This window comes from Pogoniulus pusillus, chromosome 15, assembly GCF_015220805.1.
Source record: "Pogoniulus pusillus isolate bPogPus1 chromosome 15, bPogPus1.pri, whole genome shotgun sequence".
NCBI classification, from domain to species: domain Eukaryota; kingdom Metazoa; phylum Chordata; class Aves; order Piciformes; family Lybiidae; genus Pogoniulus; species Pogoniulus pusillus.
In genome coordinates this window covers 24,961,446-24,989,284 of record NC_087278.1, presented here as the reverse complement: position 1 = coordinate 24,989,284, position 27,839 = coordinate 24,961,446, and the positions used below count along the sequence as shown (strand labels likewise).

The window sequence follows — 27,839 nt, the reverse complement described above, 5'->3', positions numbered from 1 at the left end:
GGGAGGGGGCAGCGGGGCGCGGCCGGGGCCGGCTGCCCGCCCCGGGGCCAGGTCTCCTCCCTCGTCCTGCGATCCCTTCGGCCTCCCTCCCACCCCTGCTGCTCGGGTGGGTTGGGGGGTGTATGATATGTTTAGCGGGGCCCCTGCGGGGAAAGGGTGGCGGGGAGGGGCGGTGGAGAGTGCGGCTGGGGGGTGCGGCTTGGGGGTGCTGGAGCGGAGGAGTGGAGGAGGAGGGGGGGGGGGGGCTTGTTCTGGGCTCTTCGGCAATGGGAGGTGGCTAAGGCGGGCAGCGGTAGGAGGGCGGTGGGGCAGAGGCGACGGCGCTTGGACACGGGGTACGCGCTGGGAGACGAGACGATAGAGCCGCTGTGTGGGGCGAGCCCCGCTGCTCGCTGCACTCCCCCCTTCCTCCCGGGAGCCGCTGTCCCCGCCACCGACCGGTTATTCCGGAGACGCGAGAGAAAACGAGGGAGCGCCGAAAAGGAGGGGGGAAGGGGAGGGGGGTGTTGGCAGCGTTTAAATCCCTTCCCCCTGCTCCTCGTCGCCTCCATTCCTCCCTTCATTCGACCTCCCCTCCGGAGCCGTCGGTGAGTCCCTCGCCCGCTCACAGCCGCTCCCGCCCCGCTTGTCATTTTCGCCCACTCGCTGCATTTTACCACGGGTGTAATTCTTTTCCCTCCGGTCCGTCTGTCGGGAGGAGGGCGAGGCGGCGCGGGGTGGAGGGGGGAGAGCAAAGTTGGGGGGCTTGGGGGACACGGGACAGGACGAGGGCAGGATGGCGATTAACCACCGCAGCCGTTCCCGGCCTCGGCATGGATGCAGCGAGGGGTCGGGATGCCGCGGTTCACAGAGGCTGGGCTCGTCGGTGCGGGGACCCCATCCCGTTCCCCGCGGCGGGTCCTGGTCACGGCGGGGAGCACTCCTAAGCCACCGTGGGGTGCGCTGCTCGCCCCAGGCCGCCCGACCGGGACTTGTTTGCCTTGGATGGTGACGAAGCGCCTTCACTTGGGGGGTGAGGGGGTGGTGGTGGGGTGTTGTCAGGGGCTCTGCGCCCACCGCGGGGGTCCCGGGGCGAGGACAGCCCGCGCTGCTTGCCCCCATGATGTCACAGCCCGCGGAGCCCCCCTTTCCCTGCAGCAGAAAGTTCGGTGGGGGCTGGGGGGTGAGCGGCCGGGGGTGGGGTAGCGGTCGGTGCGAGGCGGGAGTTGGGACTTCGCAGCCGGGTGCTGTGCCGGGAGGAATGGACAACAATGCCGGAGGGGGCATCTGCCCGCCCTGCCGGCTCCCACAGCCGCCTCCTCCCGAGGAGCCCCGTATTGTCCCCTGCGGCCGGGGAGCCAGCAGGAATACCGAGAAACACCGTTTCCATCGGGAGCTGAGCGGGGGAATCGGGGCCTCTCTCTTTCTATGGCAGACACGGGTGGGATTCACCCTCCCCCCCAGCCCCCTGTGATGCCACCCTCAGCCTACGTAGCCCGCTGCTCCTCCGCCGAAACTCCACGTTGCTACTTAGTGACCAGGGAGCAGACAAGACCCGTCAGCATGGGTGGCTTCGGGATGGCGTTGCTGTGTGCGCTGCGAGCCAGCTGGGGACCCCCCGATGCCTCGGGCTGGGTGTCCGTGTGCCGGCTGAGGTGTTTTTTGAGAAGTGGCATCTCTGTTTCCCGTGCTGTGCCGTCGAGCTGGTAGCAGTTCTGCCCTGATGGCTTCTGCAGGCTGGTGGCCTGGACCTGCCTTGGCCGCTGCCCAGCGAATCGCCGGCCGTGCTTTGCCGAGCGGCTGTGCTGCTGTTGAAGTGGCAGCCATTTGGTCACCATGGCATTGCTTCCCACGCTGCCTCTGCTTGCCGTTGGGCTCTGCCCTGATGGCTGTTGTACGTTCTTGAAGTTGCTTCCGAGATGGGCAGCCTTTGGCTCGGGGCTGTGGCTGCCCTGAGGGGTGCGGGGCGCCTCCGAGGATGGCCACTGTAAGAATTTCGATGGCTTTTGTCTGCAGGGTCTGGTTTGCAGTGCTGTGGTTCTTCACGAGTACGTCCTTACCGAGACAGCTATTCGAAGCAGGTTTTGTTATTTCTGGTTGTACTGGGTGGAATCTATGGGAGCTGCTGTGCTTCCAAGCATTGAAAAAGTGAGGAGAAAGTAGTGGGCCATTATCTTAAGGCGTGTAGCAGGAGAGCAGAAGAGTAACAGTTGGAAATGCCGTTTGTTTTGTGACCAACTGAATGGTTGAGCGCGATTTACACACCCTGCAGGTATGCATGTGCATAAAGCTTCAGAGTTCAGCCTTGGCTTACCCCAGAACTACTGTGTCAGTGTCAGCACATCAGCCAAATCTGTGCCCGGTTACCTCAGATCCCACATTTGCTGGAGTTGAAAGCTGGACCTGAAGGTATTGTGTGTCACTGCTGTGCTGCATATGTGTATCCCTGAGGGGCTGGAACACCAAGGTCATCGCCCATGGATGGGACACGTGGAAAAGTGAATGGTCAGAGTGTTGTTGGGATGAATTTCAGCCTTTTTTCCATTTCTTGCCCAGGTTGGGTTTTTTAACACTGGTTACTGGGGACTGCACAACCAATCGTTTCTGTCTTTCCTCAATGCCTTGGGAATTATCCTGTCTTTCAAATCAGACTTCCAGTTGTGATTCATGATAGAGCTTTTCCAGTGTGACCATTAAGGGGCGAACACACAGTACCACAGTTTATGCTGGAAATTATTTTTATACCCCATCCAAACATGTGAAAATTAAACATGCAGTGAATCCTAATGAAGAAGATGAACAGGTTTGGCCTGCTGTGGTGGCCTCTCTTCACTTCTCTTTATATGTATTCACCTTCTTCCCCCCTTCTTTGTACCCCAAAGGGTACAAAGGTTTTGTACCCTTTGGATAACTCTTGAAAAGTTCTGACTTTCTCACCTTTAGCTTTGCATGCACAAGGAATTGCAACAAGGTTTCTTGTGGGCACGTTTGTGTTCCAAAACAATGTATATGCAAGCAGTTATGATGCTAACCCAGACCAGGATCAGTACTCTAAAAGCAACCTGGTCTGTGTTTTCCTTCAAGAAGAGGAGCATCCAGTCCAGTTGGACTAGATGGTCATTGCAGGTTTCTTCCAACAGAAGTATTCCATTCTGTTTTCATTTATAGCTGAAGTGAATCACACAGGTTTTCACTTCCCGGAGTGCCGCCTCTATCACGGCTTGTGTTATGTTCCTGATTCCTCTTGGAGCTGCCTCATGTTCATCAGCGTTGTTCTGTGGAGTGGAGGTGGAGTCAGGGCGAGGAGCTGCTGTGGCATACAGAGCAGTGTGGAGAAGGATGATTTATTTACCACTTCTGAAGTGTAATACCTTTGCAAGTGCAGGCTCTGTAATTGGTCTAAGCATTGATTCAGCTGTGCCTTGCCTTAAGTATCTACCTGAATGTTTCCCAGCCCTCAGTTTTCCCTGTGTGGGTATTGTCCTGGGTTGAGTTGAATCTGCTGCTGCTGCGTATTCAATCCCATGCCAGTGTCATGCCAGCTTCACAATGGAAGTGCTGACTGGAGCAGAGCATTGTGGGGCTTGTAGTTCCGAGTGGGACAGAGCGGCAGGCTTGCTGTTCCGCTGGCAGTAGGCTTGATGGAGCCGTTTTGTGGCTGGCTTCTGCTGCTCTTGCTGAGGTACCTGTGCAGCCTTTCCTCTCAGTCCTCAGGGGATTTGGTGTTTCTTTTCCCTCCCCTCTGTGTGGGGCAGGAGCCTGGTGAGAGCAGGCTGTGCTCGCCCAAGACAGGTGTGCCCCTTCTCTGTGCATAATGTGCTTGCATTGTTGGTCAGCCTGTATCTGCCCCAGATGGTTTTGCATTTTCCCACTCTTGTTTGGACAACAAGCTACTTTCTTGCTTCCAGTGGACTTTCTGATCTCTTTTTTTCTTCCAGCAGGAGATGCTACAGAAACATGAAGTAGTGTTTTTCCTGTGGTTATCACTTCTCTTCCTTTTGTACTTCTTGAGGACTGTTCTTGGTGAAATACAGAATAATGATGCTTTATAAATCTCTTGAAGGCCGAAGGGGAAGGCAACACAAGCTCTGAGTGTGTGTTCAAAAGTGGAGGCATCTCTGAAGAAGTCATGCTCTTAAAGTGAGCTATGCTTAGGCCATGTGTCCTCCGCAGCGCTCATTCATGTGATCACTGCCCGAGTCTGGACATAGTGGCTGCTGGAACATGAGGTGCTCCATCTCAGTGCCTTGCCTGAGTTTCAGCGATGCCTGAGGCTTGTTGCCCCACTGGCCAGGTACTGTTGCTCTTTGTGCCATGCTGGGCTGAACAGCAGAGAACCTTCCAGCCATGTGGTGGGCAGTATTGGGCCCACAGCCCATGTCCTCAGGGAGATGTGTGTGGAGAATGATGAGATGGAAAAGGATGTTTCCAGATGAAATGTTTTGAGCCTGGTTGGCTCATTTGGGCATTGAGTGCTTGGTGGGGAGGTGCATGTGCAAAGTCTTAAGTCAGCTTTGTGAGGCAGCATTGCCTTGCTTCCACATCCAGCAGTGCTCCTGCAGCAACCTCTGGCAGTCTGTTGTGAGTGCTTGTTGTGATGGCAAATGCTGTCTTGTCCTCAGTGTTGGATTGATTATCCTGGCAGGATTTTCACCTCCAAACCAAAGGGTGTCCACAGAATCTTCTCCAAGCTAGCTCAGCCACTGATAGCATGTCTGGGCTTCCCTGAAGAAGGGGAGCTGGTTGCTTTCTGTCGTCCTTGTGTCTCTTGCCCTGGTAACATTGTTCATCATGGATCAGTTTAGCTGCAGAATTATAGTCTTGCACTTCCCCTGCCTTAAAAGGGAACAGGAAGCCTTTCTCTGGGCCTCCTCCAGCCCCTCAGTGGCTTTCTTCTAGTGAGGGCCCCAAAACTGAACCCCGTCCTCAAGGTGTGACCTCCCTGATGTTGAGTACAGGGATACAATTGCTTCTCTGGCCTGGCTGCTGATCCAGGCTGGGATGCTGGTGGCCTTCTTGGCCACCTGGGCACACACTAGCTCAGTGTGTCCATCAACACCCCCAGGCCTTTTTCTCTTGGGCAATTCCCAGCCACTCTGCCCCAAGCCTGGAGCATTCATGGGGTGGTTGTGACCCAAGTGCAGGACCTGGCACTTGTTGAGTCTCATCTCATTGGCGTCAGCAGAGCTTTCTTACCCTCAGCCAGACTGACACTCCTGCCCATCTCAGTCTCATCTTCAGGTGTACTGAGGCTGCCCTAAGTGCCCTCATCCAGATCATTGGTAAAGAGATTCAAGAGGACAAGCCCCAGTACTGAGCTCTGGGAAGCACCACTTGTGACTGGCCACTAACTGTGTTTAACTCCATTCCCCACCAGCCATCCAGCCATTTTTTACCCAACAAACACTACACTTTTCCAAGCCTTGAGCAGCCAGTCTCTTCAGGAAGATGCTGTTGGTAGCAGTGTCAAAGGCTTTACTAGACATCAGGTAGTCAACATCCATAGCCTATCCACCACACAGGCCACCTAGTCATAGAGGAGATAAAGTTGGTCAGGCAGCGCTTGCTTCTCATAAACCTGTGCTGATGGGGCCTGACCACCTACCTGATCACTCTATGTGCCAAGTGATGGCACTCAAGGCAATCTACTCCCCAGACTTCTCCAGCACCAAGGTTAGAGCAACAGGTTTGTAGTTCCCCAGATCCTCCTGTTCCTTCTTGGCACATTTGCCAAGTTCAGCCACGTGCTGAGCCAGGACTGCTTGGGGAACAATTGAAAGTGGCTTGGAGAGCACTTCTGGCAGCTTTCTTGGGACTCTTGGGTGAGTCCTCTCTGGCTCCATAGTCTTGTGCATGCCTTTGTGCTGCAGCAGGTCTAACCATCTCCTCCCGGATTCTGGGGGCTTATTTCTGCTCCCAATCCCTGTCTTCCAACCAGTCTTACCATCAAAGACTGAGGCAAAGGCAGCCTCAGGGGGAACTCTTTACTGTAAGGGTTACAGAGCACTGGCACAGGCTCCCCAGGGAGGTCGTGGAGTCTCCTTCTCTGGAGCCTTTCAGGGCCTGTCTGGATGTGTTCCTCTGTGATCTCTGTTAGATAGTATTGTCCTGCTCTGGCAGGGGGGTTGAACTTGATGATCTCTTTGGGTCCCTTCCAACCCCTAACATCCTGTGATCCTCATCTCTTTCCTCATTCTTTGTCACTATCTCCTCCCGCATCTGCTAAAGGATGCAGATTCTCCTTAGCCCTCTTTCTGTTGCTAAAAGAGATGGCAGATGTGCTAGCCACTGCTCTTCACGGGATCATTTAGCACATTGTACCACTGAACTTGTCAAAAACGTGCCAGTGACCTTACCGGGTGCATCTACGCCAGAGTCTATTGCTCCGGTGGTTGTCACTACTACAGCCTAGGAAAGAAGTGAAGGCAAGATCGAGTGCTCTCCAAGAATGGTTTGGGTAGGAAGGGACCTGAAAGATCAGTTCCAACCCCCTGCTGTGGTCAGGGACACCTCCTGCTAGACCAGGTTACTCAAGATCTCATCTAATCTGGCCTTGAACACCTCAGCAAGTGGCATCCACTACCTCCCTGGGCAACCTGTGCCAGTGTCTCACCACTCTCACTGCAAAGAATTTCTTCCTAATCTCCAGTCTCAATCTGCCCTCCTCAAGCTTCAATCCATTCCCTGTCATCCTATCTCTACAAGCCCTTGTCAAAAGTCCCTTCCCAGCTTTCTTGTAGGTCCTTCAGGAATTGGAAGGCTGCTGTAAGGTCTCCCTGGAGCCTTTTCTTCTCCAGGCTGAACAGCCCCAGCTCTCTCAGCCTGTCCCCATAGGGGAGGTTCTTCAGCATTCTGTTCATCTTTGGTGGCCTCCTCTGGACCTTCTCCAGCAGCTCCATGTCCTTCTTATGTTGGGGGCACCAGAACTGGAGGCAGTGCTGCAGGTGGGGGCTCAGCAGAGCAGAGAGGCAGAATCCCCTCCCTGTGCTGCTGCTCTCCCTGCTTAGGATGCAGCCCAGCACAGAGCTGCCCTTTGGGCTGCCAGTGACCATTGCTGGCTCATGGTGAGTTTGTCACCATCTGACACCCCCAAGCCCTTCTCCTCAAGGCTGCTCTTGAGCCACTCCTTGGCCAGCCTGACTTTGTGCTTGAGATTGCCCTGACTCAGGCACAGGACCTTGCACTTGGCCTTGATCTTGATGAAGTTGGCTTGGCTCACCTGTCCAAGTCCCTCTGGGTCCCCTCCCTCCAGCCTGACAGCCACACTGCACAGCTTGGTGCCATCTGCAGGCTTGCCGAGGGTGCCTTGGTGCCAGTGCCCATGTCACTGACAGAGACGTTTAACAGCACTGGTCCCAGTACTGACCCCTGAGGGACACTGCTTGTCTGCATTAGGACGCTGAGACATTGACTGCAGCTCTCTGGGTGCAGCCATCCAACCAATCAATCCCTTACAGTACTCCTAGAGCTTCCAAGTGCTCGGTGGGTGACTGCTGGAGCAGGGTGTGGTTTCTGGCTATTCCAAAGCTCCTCTTCTCTCCTGCAGGAAACTCTCCAGGCTGCTGTTAAATCCATGCAAACTCTTAGCACCTCTGGTGTCCATTGTTTCAAAATTCTGCAGTCACCCATTTAAGAAGAGTTCTCTCTTTTTTGTTTGCTTTGAACTTGGTTCTTTGTAGTTTTATTTGATGGTTCTCAGTATAGTGCAAAAACAGTGGAGAATTCTTTCCTGCCCAAGCTCTGCTTTTCATAAATGGTTTTAGAATCCTCAGTCACATCTTCACTTAGTCACCTTTTCTGTGGATGGAGATGTCTAACCCTCAAGTTGTGCCTCCTCAGTGCTCTTTCTAGTTCCTGTGGAAGGAGCAGAAATGCACAGTTACTTCAGGATGAGGGGAAGTCTTGGCTTTTTACAAGAGCATTCCCTGTTTTCTTGTCAGTACCTTTCTCAGAAGTTCCTAGAATGTGGCTCACTGTCTTGGCTGCTGAGTGACAAGGTGACATTTTTGTTGATCCCACTGGTACCACTCTGAGTGGCACTGCTCTGTTGTGTGTGGAGATGGAACAGGTTTTTCCCCCTCTGTAGATTGGTTACATTTTAGGTGGAAGTTCACGTGCCATTTCTTTACTCAGGCATTCCTCCTGGAAAGGCCTTCCACAGTTCTCAGGGCTTTTCATCATTATTAGCCTCATTACAGCATCACAGAATGTTCTGAGTTGGAAGGGACCTCCAGAGATTATCCAGTCCAATCCCCCTGCCAGAGCATCACCTAGGGCAGGTCACACAGGAACATATCCAAGTGGATTTTGAAAGTCTCCAGAGGAGACTCCACAACCTCCTTGAGCAGCCTGCTCCAGGGCTCTGTCACCCTCACCACACAGAAGTGTCTCCTTGTGCTGGGGTGGAGCCTCCTGTGTACCTGCTTGTACCCATTGTTCCTTTTCCTGTCACTGGACACCACCAAATAGATCCTGGCCCCTTCATCTTGACACCCACCCCTCCTATTTATAGACATTGATAAGGTCCCCTCTCAGCCTTCTCTTCTTCAGACTAAACACTCCCAGGGCTCTCAGTCCTCCTTCATAGCAGAGATATTCCAGTCCCCCAGTCTGTTGGACTCTCTCAGCAGGTGCCTGTCTCTCTTGGTGAGCCCAAAACCAGAGGCAGTATTGCAGATGTGGTCTCTGCAGGGCAGAGCAGAGGGGGAGGAGAACCTCCCTAGACTTTCATCTGCATTGGCTTCTCTTTGGCATTCTCTATATCCATCCTGGATTTGCTTCTTTAGTGTTTTATTCTCCTGAATCATCTCTTAGGTTGTGCTCTCCAGATGTAATGCCGTTGGGAGGCAGGACATTGATCCTTGGGAGCATCCAGCAGGCTTTCCTACACCTAGCCTGATGCTTTCAGCACTTCAGTCCTTCAGATCCATTTGCAGTTTGATCCCTCTAGCTGCTGAGCTTCTCTAGCTGTTCTCTACATGCTGGCTGGTTTGCCTGGGATGAGGGCTCTGAGCAGTTTCATCCTTGCCCAGGCCTCCCTCTGCCAGCTTCTGAATGATAGAGGCATTGGCAGAGAGGGATGACCGTGCTTGCTGTTCAGTGGTCTGTTAAGGAAGGGACAGATGGTGTGGCCACTGACTTCTGAGTCAGCTTCTGGTTTCCTCTGTTGTGTATGTCCTGTAGCTGTAGAGTTGCCAGCAATCTTCCCCAGGAAGGCCTGGGAGCAGAGTGTGGAACCATGATGGGTTGACAGGTGGATGACTTCCATGTAGCAGCAACAAGGAGCTGTGATGTTGGAGTCCCAGTCACAACTTGCAGCAAAGGAACGGTGCCTGCTGATGGGTATGTCCACAGTGGAGTGGGTGACCCAGGTCAGCTGGGGCAGCTTTGCTCTTTGAGATGGTCAGGACTTAGTGGGCAAGGCCCTGAGCAACCCCATCTGGATTTGGGGTCAGCCCATTAGTGAGGAGGAGTTTGGAGCAGAAACCTGCAGGTGCCCCTGCTAGCTGACATCTTCCTTTTAGTCTCTGGGCAGCTACCCTGTGATGCTTTGGAGTAAGTTGTGCTCCTTAGTACTGGACATTGAGGCACAGAATGTACTGAGTGCTGGGCTGCATCCAAGGCAGTGAGAGCAGCAGCACAGGGAAGGGGATTCTGCCCCTCTGCTCTGCAGGGACCCCACCTGCAGCACTGCCTCCAGTTCTGGTGTCCCCTGCATAAGAGAGACATGGAGCTGCTGGAGAGGATCCAAAAGAGGCCACCAAGATGATCAGAGGGCTGGAGAACCTCCTCTATGGGAACAGGCTGAGAGAGTTGAAGCTGTTCAGCCTGGAGAAGGCTCCAGCAAGACTTAGAGCAGCCTTCCAGTACATGAAGTGGGCTACGAGAAAGCTGGGAAGGGACTTTTGACAAGGGCTTGTAGTGACAGGGCAAGGGAGAATAGATTGAAACTGGAAGAGAACAGATTTTGACTGGAGATTAGGAATAAAATCTTTGCAGTGTATTCAGGAGCAGGTTGGATGAGCCTTGAGCACCCTGGTCCAGTGGAAGGTGTCCCAGCCCATGGCAGGGTGGTTGGAACCAGATGATCTTTAAGGTCCCTTCCAACCTAAACCATTCTGTGAATTGATGCAGTCTCTTGATTTACATCTTTCCATGTGACAAGCACACTTGTCACACTCCCCAGGTGCTCCTTCTCCCCAGGAAGGGAACACAAACCATACAAATGGTCGATGTTTGAGGAAAAGGGTCCAAAGAGCAGAACTAAACACAAACCAGCGTAGTGCTGGCAGGCTGGGGAGACATAGCCAGTTTACATGTTATTAATTCTGTATGAATGTTTTGTTTCCTTAATTCTGCAGCACCATTAGGAGTAAGAATGTGATTTTGAGCATGAAAGCTGTAATCCTGGAACCTCCACTCGGTGAAGAATCTCCCTGAGAAACAAAAGAATTTTCTGATGAGCAGAGTGAAATTAAAACAATCAGAACTAAAGTGAGGTAATCAATAGCAAAAACATCCAGGCATTTAACAGTAGCTCAATTCACAGCACAGAAGATCACCTTTTACAGAGCAACTGAAAATGAAGGTTAGCTGTGCTGGAGGAAGTTAGATTCATCATAATATGATTCCCAAGGGAACACTAAACCAACTCTGAGTATGTAACAGATGTAACTCAAAACCTCTGCAGAATCCTCCACTCTCCCCAGAGCAGGGCCTGCAGATTGCTTGGAAGCACAGACTGGCAGAGCCCTGTGCAAGAACCATAGAACAGTTTAGGCTGGGAAGGACCTTGAAGATCATCCAGTTTCAACTATCCTGCCATGGGCAGGGACATCTCCCACTAGAACAGGTTGCTCAAGGCCTCATCCAGCCTGGCCTTGAACACCTTGGCAGGGAGGTGGCATCCACAACCTCCCTGGGCAGCTTGTGCCAGTGTTTCACTGCTCTCATTGGAATCAGTTTCTTCCTAATCTTCAGTCTCAATCTGCCCTCTTCAAGATTCAATCCATTTCCCCTCCTCCTATCACTCCAAGCCCTTGTCAAAAGTCCCTTCCCAGCTTTCTCGTAGCCCCCTTCAGGTACTGGAAGGCTGCTCTAAGGTCTCCCTGGAGCCTTCTCTTCTCCAGGCTGAACAGTCCCAACTCACTCAGCCTATCCCCATAGCGGAGGCTCTCCAGCCTTCTGATCATTTTTGGTGGCTTCTTCTGGACCTTCTCCAGCAGCTCCATGTCCCTCTTATGCTGGGGGCACCAGAACTGGAGGCAGTGCTGCAGGTGGGGTCTCAGCAGAGCAGAGCAGAGAGGCAGAATCCCCTCCCTGTGCTGCTGCTCTCCCTGCTTTGGATGCAGCCCAGCACACAGCTGCCCTTTGGGCTGCCAGTGACCATTGCTGGCTCATGGTGAGTTTGTCACCAACTGTCACCCCCAAGCCCTTCTCCACAAGGCTGCTCTTGAGCCACTCCTTGGCCAGCCTGGCTTTGTGCTTGGGATTGCCCTGACTCAGGTGCTGGACCTTGCACTTGGCCTTGAGCTTGATGGGGTTGGCTTGGGCTCACCTCTCCAGCTTGTCCAGGTCCCTCTGGATGGATCTCGTCCCTCCAGCCTGTCAGCCACACCACACAGCTTGGTGCCATCTGCAGACTTGCTGAGAGTGCCTTGGTGCCAGTGCCCATGTCACTGACAGAGACGTTAAACAGCACTGGTCCCAGTACTGACCTCTGAGGGACACCACTGGTCTCTGTTAGGACTCTGAGCCATTGATTGTGACTGTGAGTGCAACCAACAGCCGGTTCCTCATCCAGCCAGCTGTCCACTCCTAAAGTCCATGCTTTTCCAGTTTGGTGACCAGACTGTCATGTAGGACCAGTGTCAGATGCTTGCACAAGGCCTGGTGGATGGCTCCAGTTGTTCTCCACTGACCTGCTGATGCTGTACCATCATAGAAAGTCAGGGAGGTGGTCAGGCAGTTGGTTACCACCAATCACCTTTTCATCTTCTGCTCACCTTTAGGAGGGTGTGCTCTGTGAGCCTGCCAGGCAGAGAGCTCAGACTGCCTGGCCTGGAGTCTCGGGGGTCTTGCTTTTTTCCCTTGTTGAAAATGTGGGTGGTGTTTCCCCTCTTGCAGTCCTTCACTGCAGTGAGTCCATTCAGCTATTGTCTGCTGGAGCAGGTGAGATTTGCTCTGCTGTGCAGGATGAAGTTAATGAAAGCAGTTTTACACTGATTGAGTGGAAGCATTTCCTGGTGACCCATTTCATGCAATACTATGAAGACAGAAGGGTGCAGTGGAATTCCAGTGTGTTGCCAATACAAAACCAGTTTCTTTAGAGAAGATGACAGTAGTTGACAGCTCTCTCTGCTTTCATGCTAAACTGTTTTCATACTGGGTTTGTATTTTGACTTCTGAGCAGCAGGAGCAGTTCTGAGCTGTGATGCTGGCCTTTCAGTCCACCTTTACCCTGGGACAACAAGCCTCAGTAATAGAGCACGTCTCAACCCTTCCCAGCCGCATCTGGCAGCTGCTGGTGGTCACAGAATGTTAGGGGATGGGAGGGACCTTCAAAGATCAAGTCCAGTCTCCTTGCCAGAGCAGCATCACTCAGGGCAGGTCACACAGGAACACAGCCAGGCAGATTTGGACTGTCTGCAGAGGAGACTCCACAACCTCTGGGCAGCCTGCTCCAGTGCTCTGGCACCCTCACAGTGAAAAAGCTTCTCCTTATGTTCACATGGAACCTCCTCTGCTCCAGCTTTCACACATTGCCCCTTGGCTTATCATTGGACATCCCTGAGCAGAGCCTGGCTCTGTCCTCCTCACACTGCCCCGAGAGGTTGTGGAGCCTCATTCTCTGGAGACATTCCCACCCCGCCTGGATGTGTTCTTGTGTGGCCTGCCCTAAGTGATCCTGCTGTAGCAGGGCTGGATGACCTAACCCCCACCATTCTGTGACTCCCTGGTTATTTGACCAGGTCTTCATTCTTACTCCTTGAATCCAGTCCTCAGCTCCTGCACACACTCTCCTGGTTGCAGTTATTCTGTAGCAGACAGAGAGCTGCCCATGTTCCACAACCATCATCCATTTTGTGTCATATGTTTCTTCTCAACATAATTTACTGAGCAGAATGAATTTGCCAGGCATGGGAATATTCCCACCCAAGATAACATTAGCCAGAAGAGTCTGCCTACTGCTTTTGTGACATTTAACCATTTCTGGCATCTCAGCTCCTCTGCTCAGACCATCATTTTCCTTTGTACGTTAGTGTCACACCCCCTGAAGCTATCAGAAGTCTGACACTAGGGCTGTGATGTGCAACCCAAGCCCTGACCCCTTGATCCACTGCTGCTTGACACAGCACACTGTGCTTCTGCTTCCTTCTGATCCTTTCTCCACTCAGCTCTGTAGCAAGATGCCTGTAGTAGGAGTGTTACAGAGCTGTTGGAGCAAATCCACAGGAGGCCACAAAGATGATCCAAGGGCTCAAGCACCTCTGCTATGAGGACAGGCTCAGGTAGCTGGGGTTGTTCTGCATGGAGAAGAGAAGGCTCCAGTGGGACCTTAGAGCTGCTTTCCAATACCTGAAGGGATCCTACAGGAAGGCTGGAGGGGACTTTCCATAAGGATGTGTGGAGACAGGACAAGGGAATGGTTTGAAGCTGAGAGAGAGCAGGGTTAGACTGGGTCTTAGGAAGTTGTTCTTCAGTATGAGGGTGGCGAGACTCTGGAACAGGCTGCCCAGGGAGGGTGTGGATATCTCCTCCCTGGAAGTGTTCAAGGGCAAGCTGGGATGTCCATGTCTCCTTTCTCAAGGCACTGCTCTACCACTATTAAAGACTGGATGAAGCACTTAGTGCCATGGTCTAGTGGACTGGATGGGGCTGAGTGATGGGTTGGACTGGATGATCTTGGAGGTCTCTTCCAGTCTGGTTGATTCTATGATTGAGCCAGTTGAGTCTAGTTGAGAGGAGTCCCTGCTCATGATGGGGAGGTTGGAGCAGATATGCTCTGAGGTGCCTTCCAGCCTGAGCCATTCTGTGATTCTCTGCCAGGGTTCAGGCACGAAGGCAGATAGTTAGCCAGTGGGAAATGTACTTCAGGCTGTCCCATTGCAGTGTTTCAGATGAAGCTTCGTGCTTTCAAGATCCTGCCCAGCTGTTAACCCTGGTTCTATTGCTGGTAATTTTCCCTTCATAACATGAGGGAAGTGGAGATGGGAATTACAAATGCTTGGAGCCATCATTCTCTGGGCCATTTGGATCTATGTGCCAGCTTCAGACTTCCCACCCGTGTCCTCTGTCCCCTGTCTGTAGTGCTCCAGTGGACACTCCCTTCTGAGCAATCTTTACCTGTCAAGAGGGATCCATGGGTCATCATCCCATCTGTGACTTTCAGGACACTTCCCAGCATCTGCATTGTGTTAGGAGGCAGCAGAGTCCATTTTGCCAACCTGGTTCCTCCCTCAAGTGCTAAGCCTGCAGAAGGGGAAGAGACGAACCAGGGTGGGAACACAGAGATAATGAATTGCAGAGAAGCAGACTCAGTTTAACTCTCACATCTGGCTTCTGAGTCCTTGCCTTTGCATGCCAAAAGCCTTGGATTTCACACAGGATTTGGGATGAGGTGCCTACATTAAAAAATTTCCTTGAGGAATAGTCACTGTGTACTTTCAGCAGGCAGCAGCTAAAGAGAAAGATGTCTGAACCACAGCACATCTCTACTTTGACTGAAGGAGGACTTCACTCTGAACTAGCATCTGGTGGTTGCTACTTCTACAGTAGCAACCTAGGTGGGTCCCATTTAGTGTGTTAGCATGTGAGACCTGGACAGGCTGGAAAGCTGGATGGGGAGAACTCAGTGAAATCCAGCAGGGCCAAGTGTAGAGTCTGGTATCTGGGAAAGAGCAGCCCCATGGACCACGATAGGTTGGGGACTGACACGTTGGAGAGAGGGACCTGGGGGTCCTGGTGGACAGAAGGATGTCCATGAGCCAGCAATGTGCCCTGATGGCCAAGAAGTCCAAGGGCATCCTGATGTGGATTAGAAGGGCTGTGGTGAGTAGGTTCAAGAGAGCATTTGTGGGCCTCATGGGTGGCAGGTTTCCATGCATTTCTGCTTTGAGATTGAATGATCTGGTCTCACACCCTGACATCTTTGCACTCAGTGCCTCCAGCTGGTGCATGGTCTACTAGGCAGTGCCTAAGCACTGTCTCAGTGGAGAGAGAAGGCTACCTCAGTCGTCTCAACCACCATATCATCACTGCCTAGCTCAAGGTGGGCTCTTGTGTTGTGTACCATAGCCACATTTTGCTTGCTACATTTGTCCTCCTAGTTGGATCAGGTCAGAATCTGCCTGAAATTCCTGGCATGCTGCAGTTGGAGAAGATCAGGAGTAGCAGATGATAAAACCAAGCAGATGATTTGTGTTTTTTTCTCCCTAGAGAGCAGTACTACAAAAGAAAGGGAAGAGACCATGTGTGATGGTTTGAGTGTTACCCACCCCCCCTACTTTATAAATACCCAACTAGACTCAGTCGGCTCTGGGAATATAAATGAAGCTCTTTATTTACAGCTAGCACAACAGACAAGCAGATATTTACAGTATATGCAGTTATAGACAGAAATAGACAAGGTAAAAGGTAATACAGAAACACAACAGCCCTCCCAGAAACCTGAGTCCCCAGGAGGGGCTCTCAACCACCCCTGCACCTTCCCCCTGCCCCTCTCAACCTTACCCCAGTCCTAAGGAAGAACAGAGGTTCAGCCAAGAGGTTAAGAAGCAAAGGTGAGTGGCAGGTGAGGTTAGGGAGATGCAGCTCAGTCAAAGCCCAGCCCGAGAGTGACAAAGATGGCCAGAGTGTTATCTAACGTTTACATTCTTCTTCAGCAAGACTCTGAGGGAAGGAGACATCACCATTGCTTTCCTTTCACAGCCTATCATCTACTTCTTTCTCACCAAAACATTCTAGCCTGCTTCAAACTCGCACACCGTGGTAGCTCTGAACAGATGAGTACTAGCAGCTGAGCTCGGCTAGCTAAAGGAAGTTAAGGTGCAGGTAGTGCTGGCTATTTTGTGACAAGGGTACTGGGGGCCTTCAGCTCTCTTTTCTCCTGTTACTGAGTTGAGAGGGGGCTAGCTGGGCCTTAGCTGGCTTCTGACCTCCAGCTGCTCCTCGCCAGACCTCTTCTGCAGACCCTTCACCAGCTTCCTTGCCATTCTCTGGATCTGCTCCCACACCTCAGTGTCTTTCTTACCGAACCCAATCCTCAAGGTGTGGTCTCCCCAGTGCTGAGTACAGAAGAGCTCAGTTGTCCCTACAGGATGCCCAGGAAGCTGAAGACCTGTGCCCTGTGTCATGGTCACCTGTTTGGTGTGGGAGGTGTGGGTGACATGCCAGTAGAACAGAAAGAGAAGAGAGATGTTAGTGATGTGCTGTTGCTGCTTCTGCATGCGCAGGGCTGAGCTAATACTTGAAGGCTGCCAACATCTGTGGAAGTTGGATTAAACTAAGGCTTGTCTTACTTCAGACATTTGTTCCACATAAGGAAGGATGATATTAGATGCTTGTCTGGAAGAGCATCAGTGGAGTTGTCTGAGTTAGCAACCAAAGGCCAAAGCATGACAGAAATGTGAGGCTGGAAGGGCTGAGGAGAGTGCTGTGCTCCACGAGGTCACTACAAAGCATCATGAGCTGCTGTTCTGTTAAAAGAAGAGGTCTGGCTTGGTAATTGTTGGGTGTGGGAATTCATGCTGGGTGAGTCCCCTGCGGCATTTGTGGTCGGGGCCAATAAAATACTAATGGAAGTAAACCAGACAGTTCCCTGCTCTTACCAAGTCCCTTCTGGATGGGCTGCTCTAAGCATTGGTCATGTGGAGCCCCAGAAGAGACAGGTCAATGACATTTCACAGGTAGGGAGATGGAGGAGATGAGCAGCAGGGATCCCAGGATCACACAGTTCAGCAGCAGGGCTGACTGCAAGGGAGGTCTGAGTTCTCCTCTCTGGTGCCTTTGCTCTAATACCTGGTTTCAGCTCCTCCCTCAGAGAAAGTGCATCCAGATTGCTCCTGCACAAGCCATCTGGAAGCTGCTCTTTCCAGGTCTGGAATGGCCTTCAGGAGTCCTAGATCTCAAATCTTCTTAATCACAAAACTTCTCTGGACTTCCAAGTCAGGTGCTGGGGCCAGTTCTCTTTAATGTCATTATCAGTGATCTGTATAAGAGGATCAAGGCACACTCAGTAAGCTCCCCAGCAGAGGAAAAACTGGGGGTGCTGGTCAGCAGCTAGCTGAAGCCAGGGTGTGCCCAGGTGGCCAAGTGTTCTGGCCTGGATCAGCAATAGTGTGAGCAGCAGGGCCAGGGCAGTGATTGTCCCCCTGGACTCAGCAAAGGTGAGGTCACACCTTGAGGACTGGATTTGGTTTTGGGTCTCTTGCTACAAGAATGACATTGAGGTGCTGGAGTGGGTCCAGAGAAGGGCAAGGAAGCTGCTGAAGGGTCTGGAGAACAGGTCTGGTGAGGAGTGTCTGTGAGAGAAATGGGGTTGTTCTGCCTGGAGAAAAGGAGCCTGAAGGGAGACCTTCTGACTCTACAACTCCCTGAAAGGAGGCTGGAGCCAGGCACCGGTTGGTCTCTTCTCCAGTTAACAGCTGACAGGAGGAGAGGAAATGGCCTCAAGTTGCACCAGGGGAGGTTGAGGTTGGATATTTAGAAAAAACTTGACTGAAAGGGTTCTCAAAGACTGGCACAGGCTGCCCAGGGAGGTGCTTGAATCCCCATGCCTGGAGCTGTTGTAGAGAGGCAGAGATGTGGTGCTGAGGGACATGATTTAGTGCCAGGCTTGGCAGAGTTAGAGAGTGGTTGGGCTGGATGATTTCTTTTCCAACCAGGGCAGGTCTGTGACTCCATGACTATGAAACAGTGATGATTCTGTGTGCATCATGCAAAATCAATACTAAATGCATTTCCATGCACCTTGGGCATTGAGCAGCCTAAGAAGACTTGACACACCTTGTCTATAGCATGCCGGTGTATGCATGCATGTGTGTGCCCCAGAGAGGACACAGTGTGGAGCACCCCTCCAGCCAAGGCCACTAGGACTCGGTACACTGACACAGCTGAGTGACACAGCAGGAATGAAGTGTGACTTCCTGCACTAAATGCAAAGAGGAGCTTAGGGAATCAGGGAGGTTGTCTTTAGGAAGATTTTAAAGCACTTTGCCTTTATTTTATTCCCCTCTCTGGAGATTAAATGAACAAGGAGATGGAAATACCAAAACGGTTGCAGAGGACAACTGACATGCTGGTAACATTCTTGTTGAGTCCTGGCTGCCAGCATCGTGTGGGTGTCCCTGCTAGACGTTGGATACTGAAGGTCACAGTGGCCACATCTTTTCACCTGCTGACAGGGGAGTTCATTGCATTCTTTAGATCCTCGTGTCTGCAAATAATAATTGAGGAAGCTTAATGATTTTGTCACCTTTCTGTGGCAAACCACAAAAGGATGCCCCACAGTTCCCTCACTCTCCCTTCTCATCTCTCCTTGTCTTTCTTCAGGATTCATTTGGCTGCTGTTGCATTGCTGCTGTGAGCTCCCTCCCAGAGCTGCTCCTGCCTGCCTCTGTCTCCCCAGGAAGAGCCGAGTTGGGGCTGCAGAGTGACAAAAATTTATGTTTTCATCAAACCGGGCCAAGGAGAATGGGGGTCCCACACTCAAAAGAATGAAGACGCGACAGAACAAGGACTCCGTACGTGAGAGGGAGATCAGGGTGGGGTACCGGAGCCAGGCTGGGCATCCGAGTTGGTACTGAGACTCAGAGCATAGCTCACAGACTTGAGTTTGCCACATCGGAGTGCCAGGGGTTCAGGGCCTTTGGGAGTCTGGGAGCAGGGCAGGAGTGGGGGGAAATGCAAAGCAGGACTGATCTGGCCATCCCTCTCTTAGATGTCAATGCGGAGTGGACGGAAGAAAGAGACTCCAGGGCCCCGAGAGGAGCTCAGGTCGCGAGGTCGAGCTTCCCCTGGTGGCGTCAGCACCTCCAGCAGTGATGGCAAAGCCGAGAAGTCTCGCCAAGCCACAAAGGTAGGGTAAGCTAGCACAGAGTGGAGGGTGCCTGGGGACTGCCCAGGCTGGTTAGCATTCATCTGGCCATCCAGGGATGCAGACCAGGATGGGTTCACTGAGGAGCCCGTGCCGTTTGGCTCTCAGGAACAGCCAAGATCCCTTTTGCCTCTTGTCTTCAGCATCTTACATTTCCTGCTGTCTCCCAAGAGCTGCAGCCTCACAAGCCCTTCTTAGCACTAAATGTGCTGCAGCTCACAGCTGCTCTGTTAGGGTCTTCACACGCACACTGTGGTGGCTTTGTCTCACTACTGCAGTCTGTGGAGACCTGGCAGAGTGGGAAATGCCTCTGTGAGCTTCCAGCTCCCTCTGCTCCTCTCCCTTGCAGAAAGGCCGCATGGAGGAGTCCTGCACCCCCAAGAGCAGCAAGCAGGGCCGAACAGAAGAGATCTCAGAGAGTGAAGGGGAAGACACCAGTGCTCCCAAAAAAACCAAAACCGAGGTTTGTTCTCCCTTTTCTCATTGCTGGTGTGTCCCAGGTTCCAGGCAGAGGAGTCTCCTGTTCTCTACCTGTGCTGCTTATGCTGACTCTGATGCTCAGGAGCCCTGGCACCTTAAGCTTTGCACTGCAGCTCTTCTGACTTAAGTGGCGTTTGCCTGGCTACAAAAATGCCACTGGGAGTGTGACAGCTGAGCATAGGCTCTCTGTCCTTTTTACTTCATCTGCAGGGGACTGCCACACACTCCAAGCTGTGCATGTGCCCTTCCCAGCTCAGCAGCAGAAGCCTATCTCCATGTGCAGCTGCCAGTCCTGTTGGACTTAGCCTCTTTTGCTCCCTTCCAGAGCACTGTGATTAAAGTGCTTCAGCTGTGGTGGGTTCTAGGTGCCTGTCTTGCAGAGCTGTGCCAGGGCTTGTGCCAACAGCACTGAGCTGGATGGGAGGTTAGATGGTTAGAGACTGGATGCTTCTCAGCTCCCCACTGGCCTGTTCAGAGAGCCCTTCAAGCACAGGGATATTTGCTCGTGTTAATGAGGGTGTGGTAATTAAACCACTGTAATTCCTCCACCTGGACACTCCTTCAGCTCAGCAGTGATCATGTTTCAGGTTAGCGTCTCTTGTAAACTCTGAGGCTCAAGAGTGGCTGTTGTTAACTGTTCTGCTGCTGTCTGGGTCAGCAGCACTTCACTGCCTGAAGTGGGGAGGAGCAGGGGTTGGGAACTGCAGAGGGGCACTGAGGGGGAGCCAGAGAGGAGCAGGTCTCTTCTGTTCAGGAGAGCCCTGTAGGGACAAGAAGAGCAATTTTGGGTCCCAGGGCTATGCATGGTGCAGGCTGCCCCATGCCACCTGATGGTGCCATACCCTGGCCTGTGGCTCATCACCAGTGGTGGTGATGCCAGGACCTTTTGGATTTGTTCACTCTCAGCCTCCTGTAACAGTTCTCTGCCCTTCCTCACCGCCTCTGCACAGGAGGTGCCCATAGTTACCTCCTCCTTGAGCCTGTGGTGCTCGTGGATGACCTAAGAACACTGAAGGGAAGACCAGAGGAGTGGTGGTGTCTGTACTTCTGCAAGCAACGTTTGCTTCCCTCTGTGTGGTTTTGTAAGGCTGGCAGGCAGTGGTCAGAAAGCACTTCTCTGGCAACTGGAGAAGTGCTGTGGGTGGGCTGGGAAGCCACAACATCTCTCTCCTCTTCCCACTTCAGGAGTTGCCCTGCCCTCCATCCCCATCTGATGTTGACAGCCTTGATGGCCACAGCTTCAACGATGAGATGAGCAGTGACCCACGGGACATTGACCAGGATAACAGGAGCACCTCCCCCAGCGTCTACAGCCCTGGCAGTGTGGAGAACGACTCCGACTCCTCTTCTGTGCTGTCCCAGGGGCCCTCTCACTCCTACCATCACCCCCCTCTCTTCCCCCAGAGCCCACCGGTAGCTGCCCCTCCTGACAACCTGCCCCGTCCACCTGAGCCCAGCTTTGGGCTCCCTCCTGAGGTGCACTCCCAGGGGCCCCCCACAGGGAGCTACCATTCCCAGCTGGAGGGCCAGGCCGCACGCATTTTCCAGGCTCAAGCCCCACAGACACCCACCTCCTCCTCTACTGTTGCTGCCCCTCCTGCTCCTCCTTCCTCCTCATCCTCCTCATCCTCTTCCTCTTCTTCCTCCTCATCCTCCTCCTCTTCTTCCTGCTCCTCCTCCTCTTCCTCTTCCTCCTCTTCCTCCACCCACACTCCCCTTTACCCTACAGCCAATGTGGTCCAGGTTGGGGCCAAAATTGCCAGTGGAGTCGGAGGGCTCCCAACACCAGGGGGTCGTGAGCAAACCCTCAGTGCCAAGCACAATCCACCACCCACCACCCCCATCTCCCTGGCATCAGTGGTTGGGGGACTTCCCCCTCAAAAGACATCCCCAGCCAACCCTCCAGTGGCCCCTCCAGCTTCAGCCCCTTCCTTCCCCCACGTCTCTGCCAATCTACCTCCCCCCCCAGCCCTGCGCCCACTCAACAATGTGGTAGCTGCCTCCAGCTCCCCTGGAATGGTGGGGCAGGCCCTGAGCAGCCACCTTCCCTCACCACATGGGATGGGGCAGGACAAGGCACCGGCCCTGGCCCCCTCGCGTTACCCCTATGCCCCACCACCATTGCCACCCTCCAGCTCCTCAGCTCAGTACCCCCAGCCCTCCACAGCACAGCCTCTGCCCAGTTACAGTGCCTCTTATGGGCACTCCTTCCCCCCACCCAGTGGCCTCTCTGTGTCCAGCCAGCCCCCCAAGTATACTCAACCCTCCCTGCCCTCCCAGCCAGTTTGGAGCCAGGGACCACCCCCCTACAGCCGCCCCCTGGGCAATGCTGGCTCCCACCCCACCACTTCCTTCCCTGGCCAGCCCCTCCATCACCAGCAACCACCCCAGCAGCACCACCATGGCCATGGAAGCAGCGGGGGGGTCTCCCCAGCAGCTACAGTTCCCCCCCAACCACCTGGGGGTTACCCCCACGGCCTGGAGTCAAACAGCCATCACCCTTCCCATGGCACCTATGGGCTGCGTCTCTACCCTCCCCACAGCCAGGCCACCTACAGCCAGGCTCCCTCAGCTGCCACTGCTGCCGCCCCCTCTTCTTCCTCTTCCTCCTCCTCCTCCACCACCACCTCTTCCCAGGGAAGCTACCCTGGCATGTGCACTCACGCCCCGGGTCAGAGTCCTGCCACCTACACCTTCCCCCCGCCACTACCTCCCTCCCCTGCCCCTGGGGCTGGCCCTCCAGTCACCTCCGCTGCTACCACTCTCTCCACCGTCATTGCCACCATGGCCTCCCTGTCTGCTGCCCCATACAAGACAGTCTCACCCCCGGTGCCCGCCTCGGTTGTGGCTCCCTACGGGAAGCGGGCAGCCTCCCCCATCCCCACCTTCCAGCCCCCAGCCCCCTACAAGCCCAGCTCACCCCCTGCGTCCTCGGCCGCCCCATTCCGGGCAGCCACCCCTCCTGGCTATCGCGTAGCCTCATCCCCTGTGGCAGGGGGCTACAAAGCCCCCTCACCTGCTCCCTCTGCACCGCCACCCCTGCCGGGGAGCATGGCAGCTCCAGCTCCCCCACCACCTGCCCCACTCCCCCTCAGCGCGACACAAATCAAGCAGGAGCCATCAGAGGAGTATGAACCTCCTGAGAGCCCTGTGCCACCTGCTCGCAGCCCCTCACCACCCCCCAAGGTGGTGGATGTGCCAAGCCATGCCAGCCAGTCAGCTAGGTAAGGGATGGCTTTAGAGGGGGCAGGGATCTAGGGGCTGTCCCCAGGCTTGGGAGGGATGCATGGGGCAGGGAGTGGGAGGTCATCCTGGGTGTGAGGTGAAGCTGTGCCCTTTGGCCTTTTCTGTGATGCTTTTTCATGTCCTGCAGTGCTGGACTTGGCTTTGCTTGCCCCTGTCCCCACCCCTGTCTCCATCCCTGCCTTTCCAGCCACTTCTGCAGTGACAGGCTTTTACCTCACCCCTAGATTCAACAAACACCTGGATCGTGGCTTCAACTCCTGCTCCCGCACAGACCTGTACTTTGTGCCTCTCGATGGCTCCAAGCTGGCCAAAAAAAGGGCAGACTTGGTGGAAAAAGTGCGTCGAGAGGCCGAGCAGAAGGCACAGGAGGAGAAGGAGCGGGAACGGGAGCGGGAGCGGGAGAAGGAGCGGGAGCGGGAGAAGGAGCGGGAGCTGGAGCGGAGCGTGGTAGGTCTGGGGTTGCTGCTGCTGCTGTGCAGCTGCAAGGCTATGTTGAGGCCCCCCCGGGTGCTGTGTCCTGGGACCCTGACGCTCGTTTTCCTTCTCTTGCAGAAGATGGCCCAGGAGGGCCGGCCAGTTGAGTGCTCATCCCTCGGGCCAGTTCCCCACCGCCCCTCCTTTGAGCAGGGCAGCGCTGTCGCCACCGTGCCCCCGTACCTGGGCCCCGACACCCCGGCCCTGCGCACCCTCAGCGAATACGCGCGGCCCCATGTCATGTCCCCCAGCAACCGCAACCACCCTTTCTACATGCCGCTGGGCGCGGTGGACCCAGGGCTGCTGGGGTACAACGTGCCAGCCATCTACAGCAGTGACCCGGCCACGCGGGAGCGGGAGCTGAGGGAGCGGGAGGCCCGCGAGCGAGACCTGAGGGACCGTGACCTGCGTGAACGTCTCAAGCCTGGCTTCGAAGTCAAGCCGGCCGAGCTGGAGCAGCTCCACGCCATGCCAGCCGCCGCCATGGATCCGTTTCCACGCCATGGCGGGCTGAGCCTGCAGACAGCCCCTGGCCTGCATCCTGCTTTTCCCTTCCATCCAGGGCTGGGCCACTTAGAGCGGGAGAGGCTGGCGCTGGCAGCCGGCCCGACCCTGCGCCCTGACATGTCCTACGCCGAGCGCTTGGCGGCTGAGCGCCAGCACGCTGAGCGGGTGGCTGCTCTCAGCAATGACCCTCTGGCCCGGCTGCAAATGCTCAATGTGACACCTCATCATCATCAGCATTCCCACATCCACTCCCACCTCCATCTCCACCAGCAGGATGCCATACATGCAGGTAAGGACCCCATGGCGATGGTTTCCTGCACAAATCTGCTGCCTTCCCTCCTGTTCCACCCTTCTTCACTCACTCCCTCTGGCCCTGGGAAAACCCAAAAGCTGCCTAGACTAGACTTTGAGGCCCCAGATCCACCTTTTCAGGCAGAAGAGGTCAACATCATCATCATCATCATTTAGCCTTGTCCTCACTCCCATCCTACCAAAGGCACTGACATCTGTTTCAAGTATTGTGGTGTCTGTGCATTTGCTGCTTAATGGTGAGCAGAGCTGATGGCACCATGACCTGTGGTTCTGGATCTCCAGGGAGGCCAAATGAGTGTCAGGGCTGCTAGGGTGGTGCTACTGGGCACTGCATCCCACATGCCGTGGCCTGCAAGGGAGTGGGTGCCCTGCTAAGAACAGTTTTCACAGGGTCCTGGGATTGATGAAATGTTTGATCTCTTGTTTGCTGGAGAAGGGAAGCAGATGAAGGGCAGCCAGGGTGGGAAATGGGCATGGTATTGGATGCAGAGCAGGTCCTTGCAGAATTGACTTCAAGGAGCAGTACTTCTCCCTGAAGGGTGTAGAGATAGAACCATGCCATCCTGTTTAATATGAAATTTGTTGCAGGCAAAAACAGTAACAGGGACATGGGACTGCGTTGTCTGGCCTTGAAACCCTCCCATCCCTCACAAGCAGCCACCCTCTCCATGCTGGATTCACTGTGCCTTGTGCCTTTCTCCCTGTTACCTCTTCCACAGCACAACTTAATTCTTTTGTGTTATCTTCCCAGCCTCGGCCTCTGTTCACCCTCTTATTGACCCTCTTGCCTCGGGATCACATCTCACCCGGATACCATACCCAGCTGGAACCATCCCCAACCCTCTCTTGCCTCACCCTCTACATGAGAACGAAGTGCTGCGCCACCAGCTTTTTGGTAAGGATGCTCACGAGGTCTCCAAAAAAACACAAGCAGGGCTCCAAGAGGCAGAGTAGTCATGAAGGATCACAGAAGCAAACTGAGAAGTTCTGGCATGGGGCAGGAGAGGCCTGTGCTATCAGAGATCCAGAGAATGGTTTAGGTTGGAAGAGACCTTAAAGACCATCCAGTTCCAACACCCTGCCACGAGCAGGGATATCTCCCACTAGAACAGATCGCACAAGGCCTCATCCAAGCTGACCTTGAACACCTCCAGGCAGGTGGCATCCACGACCTCCCTGGGCAACCTGTGCCAGTGTCTCACCACCCTCACTGCAAAGAATTTCTTCCTAATCTCCAGTCTCAATCTGCCCTCCTCAAGCTTCAATCCATTCCCTCTCATCCTGTCACTCCAAGCCCTTGTCAAAAGTCCCTTCCCAGCTTTCTTGTAGCCTCCTTCAGGTACTGGAAGGCTGCTGTAAGGTCTCCCTGGAGCCTTCTCTTCTCCAGGCTGAACAGCCCCAGCTCTCTCAGCCTATCCCCATAGGGGAGGTTCTCCAGCCCTCTGATCATCTTGGTGGCCTCTTCTGCACCCTCTCCAGCAGTTCCGTGTCCCTCTTGCACTGGCAGCACCTGAAAGGGTGCATAAGGGACCGAGCAACTCCTGCACATGGACAGGGCTGGGAAAGGAAGGGCAGTGCAGTTTTGACTGAGCTGTGGGGCCATGGGTGAGGATTGGGCTGTTACGGTGACTCGTTTGTTCTCCATTTCATCTTTGGCTGCAGCTGCACCCTACAGGGACTTGCCAGGCTCCCTCTCGGCGCCCATGTCAGCGGCACACCAGCTGCAGGCCATGCACGCGCAGTCGGCTGAGCTGCAGCGCCTGGCTCTGGAGCAGCAGCAGTGGCTGCACGCCCACCACCCGCTGCACGGCGTGCCGCTCCCCACGCAGGAGGACTACTACAGGTGAGGGGGCAGCAGGCCCTGCTGTCCTGAGCAGTGCGTCACCAGACCAGCCTCGGCTTTGCGATGGCAGAGGCACTGGGGACAGGGAAGCATCCCTGAGGTGGGGGGCTTGGCCTGATCCCACACCCAGGAGCAGGGATGCCTGTACCTGGGGCACGGCTGTGGCTACCGGGAAGGTCGTTCTTGGCAAGTTGCTGTTCAGTAGCTGATGTCACGTGGGGTCTTCTTCTTTGGGGCAGGGGGTAAACTTAACACCTTTTTCATGTGCTGGTACAGTGGCAACTTAACTGTTGTGACTGACCCCAGCCAGAATACCAAACAGTGGCAAGGGCTGGATGCTTTTGCCGGGATGAAGCTTCTCCATGTGCATGGGGAAAGCACACTGGAAAATAGAGAGGGGCAATGTTGTACCTTTTTGATAGCATCTCCTGCATCAAGGATCTGGCAGAACTTGCTAAGCCAGCAGAGTTGTGCAGATCTTGATTAGTGAAAGGCATTGGGACATACTAAATTACCATTTACTCTCTCACAATCACCTTGTTCCTCTGATTGATCCTAGTCACCTGAAGAAAGAAAGTGACAAACCCCTTTAAATGGGCTTCTGCTGTCAACATGACATCATCATGGCTTTCTCTCAAGAGGAGCAATCAATCAACCAAATCCTGGGGGAGGGGAAGCGGCAGAGTGATATATCCCAACCCAACCATGCAGCAGAGCATGAGTGAAGATGGGTCAAAAAGTACAGGCTGGCATCCTGGGAGCAGAAAACGGAGGAGAGAAAATGGGGAGGGACTGAAAACTAGTGGACACCAAATGATCAGTACATGATCTCAGCAGAGCTCTGAAGCCAACAGAACCAGCATTGCACTGAGCTCAGAAGGACAAAGGCTGGTGTGAATTTGGGGTGGCAGTAGCTCCATCCTTTGTTTGGGGTGGGGGGGAACAGCTGTATTAAATGGAAAGTGCAGAGCATTGCAGGACTTCACATCCTGCTGCTGCCCTTCTGCTTCTGGGAGGAGGAGATGCAGCCAAGAGGTGACTCAATCCAAGAAAGCCTTTTCTCAAGATGCCTCCTCACAGCCCACCCCCTGTAGGTGTAAGATACGGAAAAGCAAGATGGAAGTTTTTGTGATTAACCTGAGTGGCTTCTCATTCTCCAAAACATCCCTTCAGATGTGAACAAGGCATCACAGGACCCCTTCAAAAGCAGCAGGACTGCTCCCAGCCACCGAGGTGCAAAGCACCTGGATACTGTCTGCGATGCGAGATGGTGGCTGTGCTTTTCCCGGGGCTGGCAGGAGTGGGCAGGAGGTGCAAAGCACCACGAGACTCTTCTCAAGACTGCAAACCACCACCAGCAGCCCTTTGAGCCCCGGAGGGAGAGCTGATGTGGCTGAGCGATTCTGTGTCCTGGTACTGTCTTTTCCAGCTGGCGGCTGCCCCTTTCCCCCCTCACCCATTCTAGTTGATGTACTTTTAACTCATGCACATCCTATTAGACGTGGCAGTTTTATGTAGCAACTTGTGACCCCCCCTTTTAACCCTTGCCCTGCGTGCGTGTCTGACCTCTCAGTTGTATCTCTCGATTGGTCCCCATATATATATATTTACTTAATCATTAAAAAGGAAAACCACGATCCAAACAACAACAACCCAGCAATGGAAAAAAACCTCCCTCAAACCAAGTTTCCCCTGCACTCCCAAGCCCCAACACACATTCTAATAATTTATATATAGAAATATATATATGAAGCTCTTAAAAAAAAGAAAAAAGGAAAAAAAAAGCCCAACATAAACCAAACCCAACACCCAAACAAACTAAAAACAACCCTTCCAGAGTCCAGACTCCGTTGTGGTTTTTTTTAACGCGGGGCCAGAAGGGGACCCGCGAGGGCTTGCTTT

General features: G+C 53.9%; 1 protein-coding gene across 3 annotated transcripts; it reads left to right on the top strand.

The window, feature by feature from the left end:
• Positions 1–22: 22 nt before the first annotated feature.
• Positions 23–27,775, top strand: ATN1 (atrophin 1). Of its 3 annotated transcripts, none has more exons than XM_064155847.1 (10): positions 23–106; positions 18,532–18,722; positions 18,920–19,057; positions 19,425–19,538; positions 20,741–22,779; positions 23,026–23,248; positions 23,354–24,071; positions 24,846–24,989; positions 25,757–25,937; positions 26,497–27,775. In XM_064155847.1, exons 2-10 carry the CDS (start codon positions 18,645–18,647, stop codon positions 26,528–26,530), a joined length of 3,669 nt encoding a protein of 1,222 aa, XP_064011917.1. In that variant the 5' UTR covers positions 23–106; positions 18,532–18,644; the 3' UTR covers positions 26,531–27,775. The 3 variants fall into 3 exon arrangements, with proteins under 3 accessions (XP_064011917.1, XP_064011916.1, XP_064011918.1); XM_064155846.1 differs by lacking the exon at positions 23–106 and adding an exon at positions 278–587; XM_064155848.1 differs by lacking the exon at positions 23–106 and adding an exon at positions 10,364–10,478.
• The last annotated feature ends 64 nt before the right edge of the window (positions 27,776–27,839 follow it).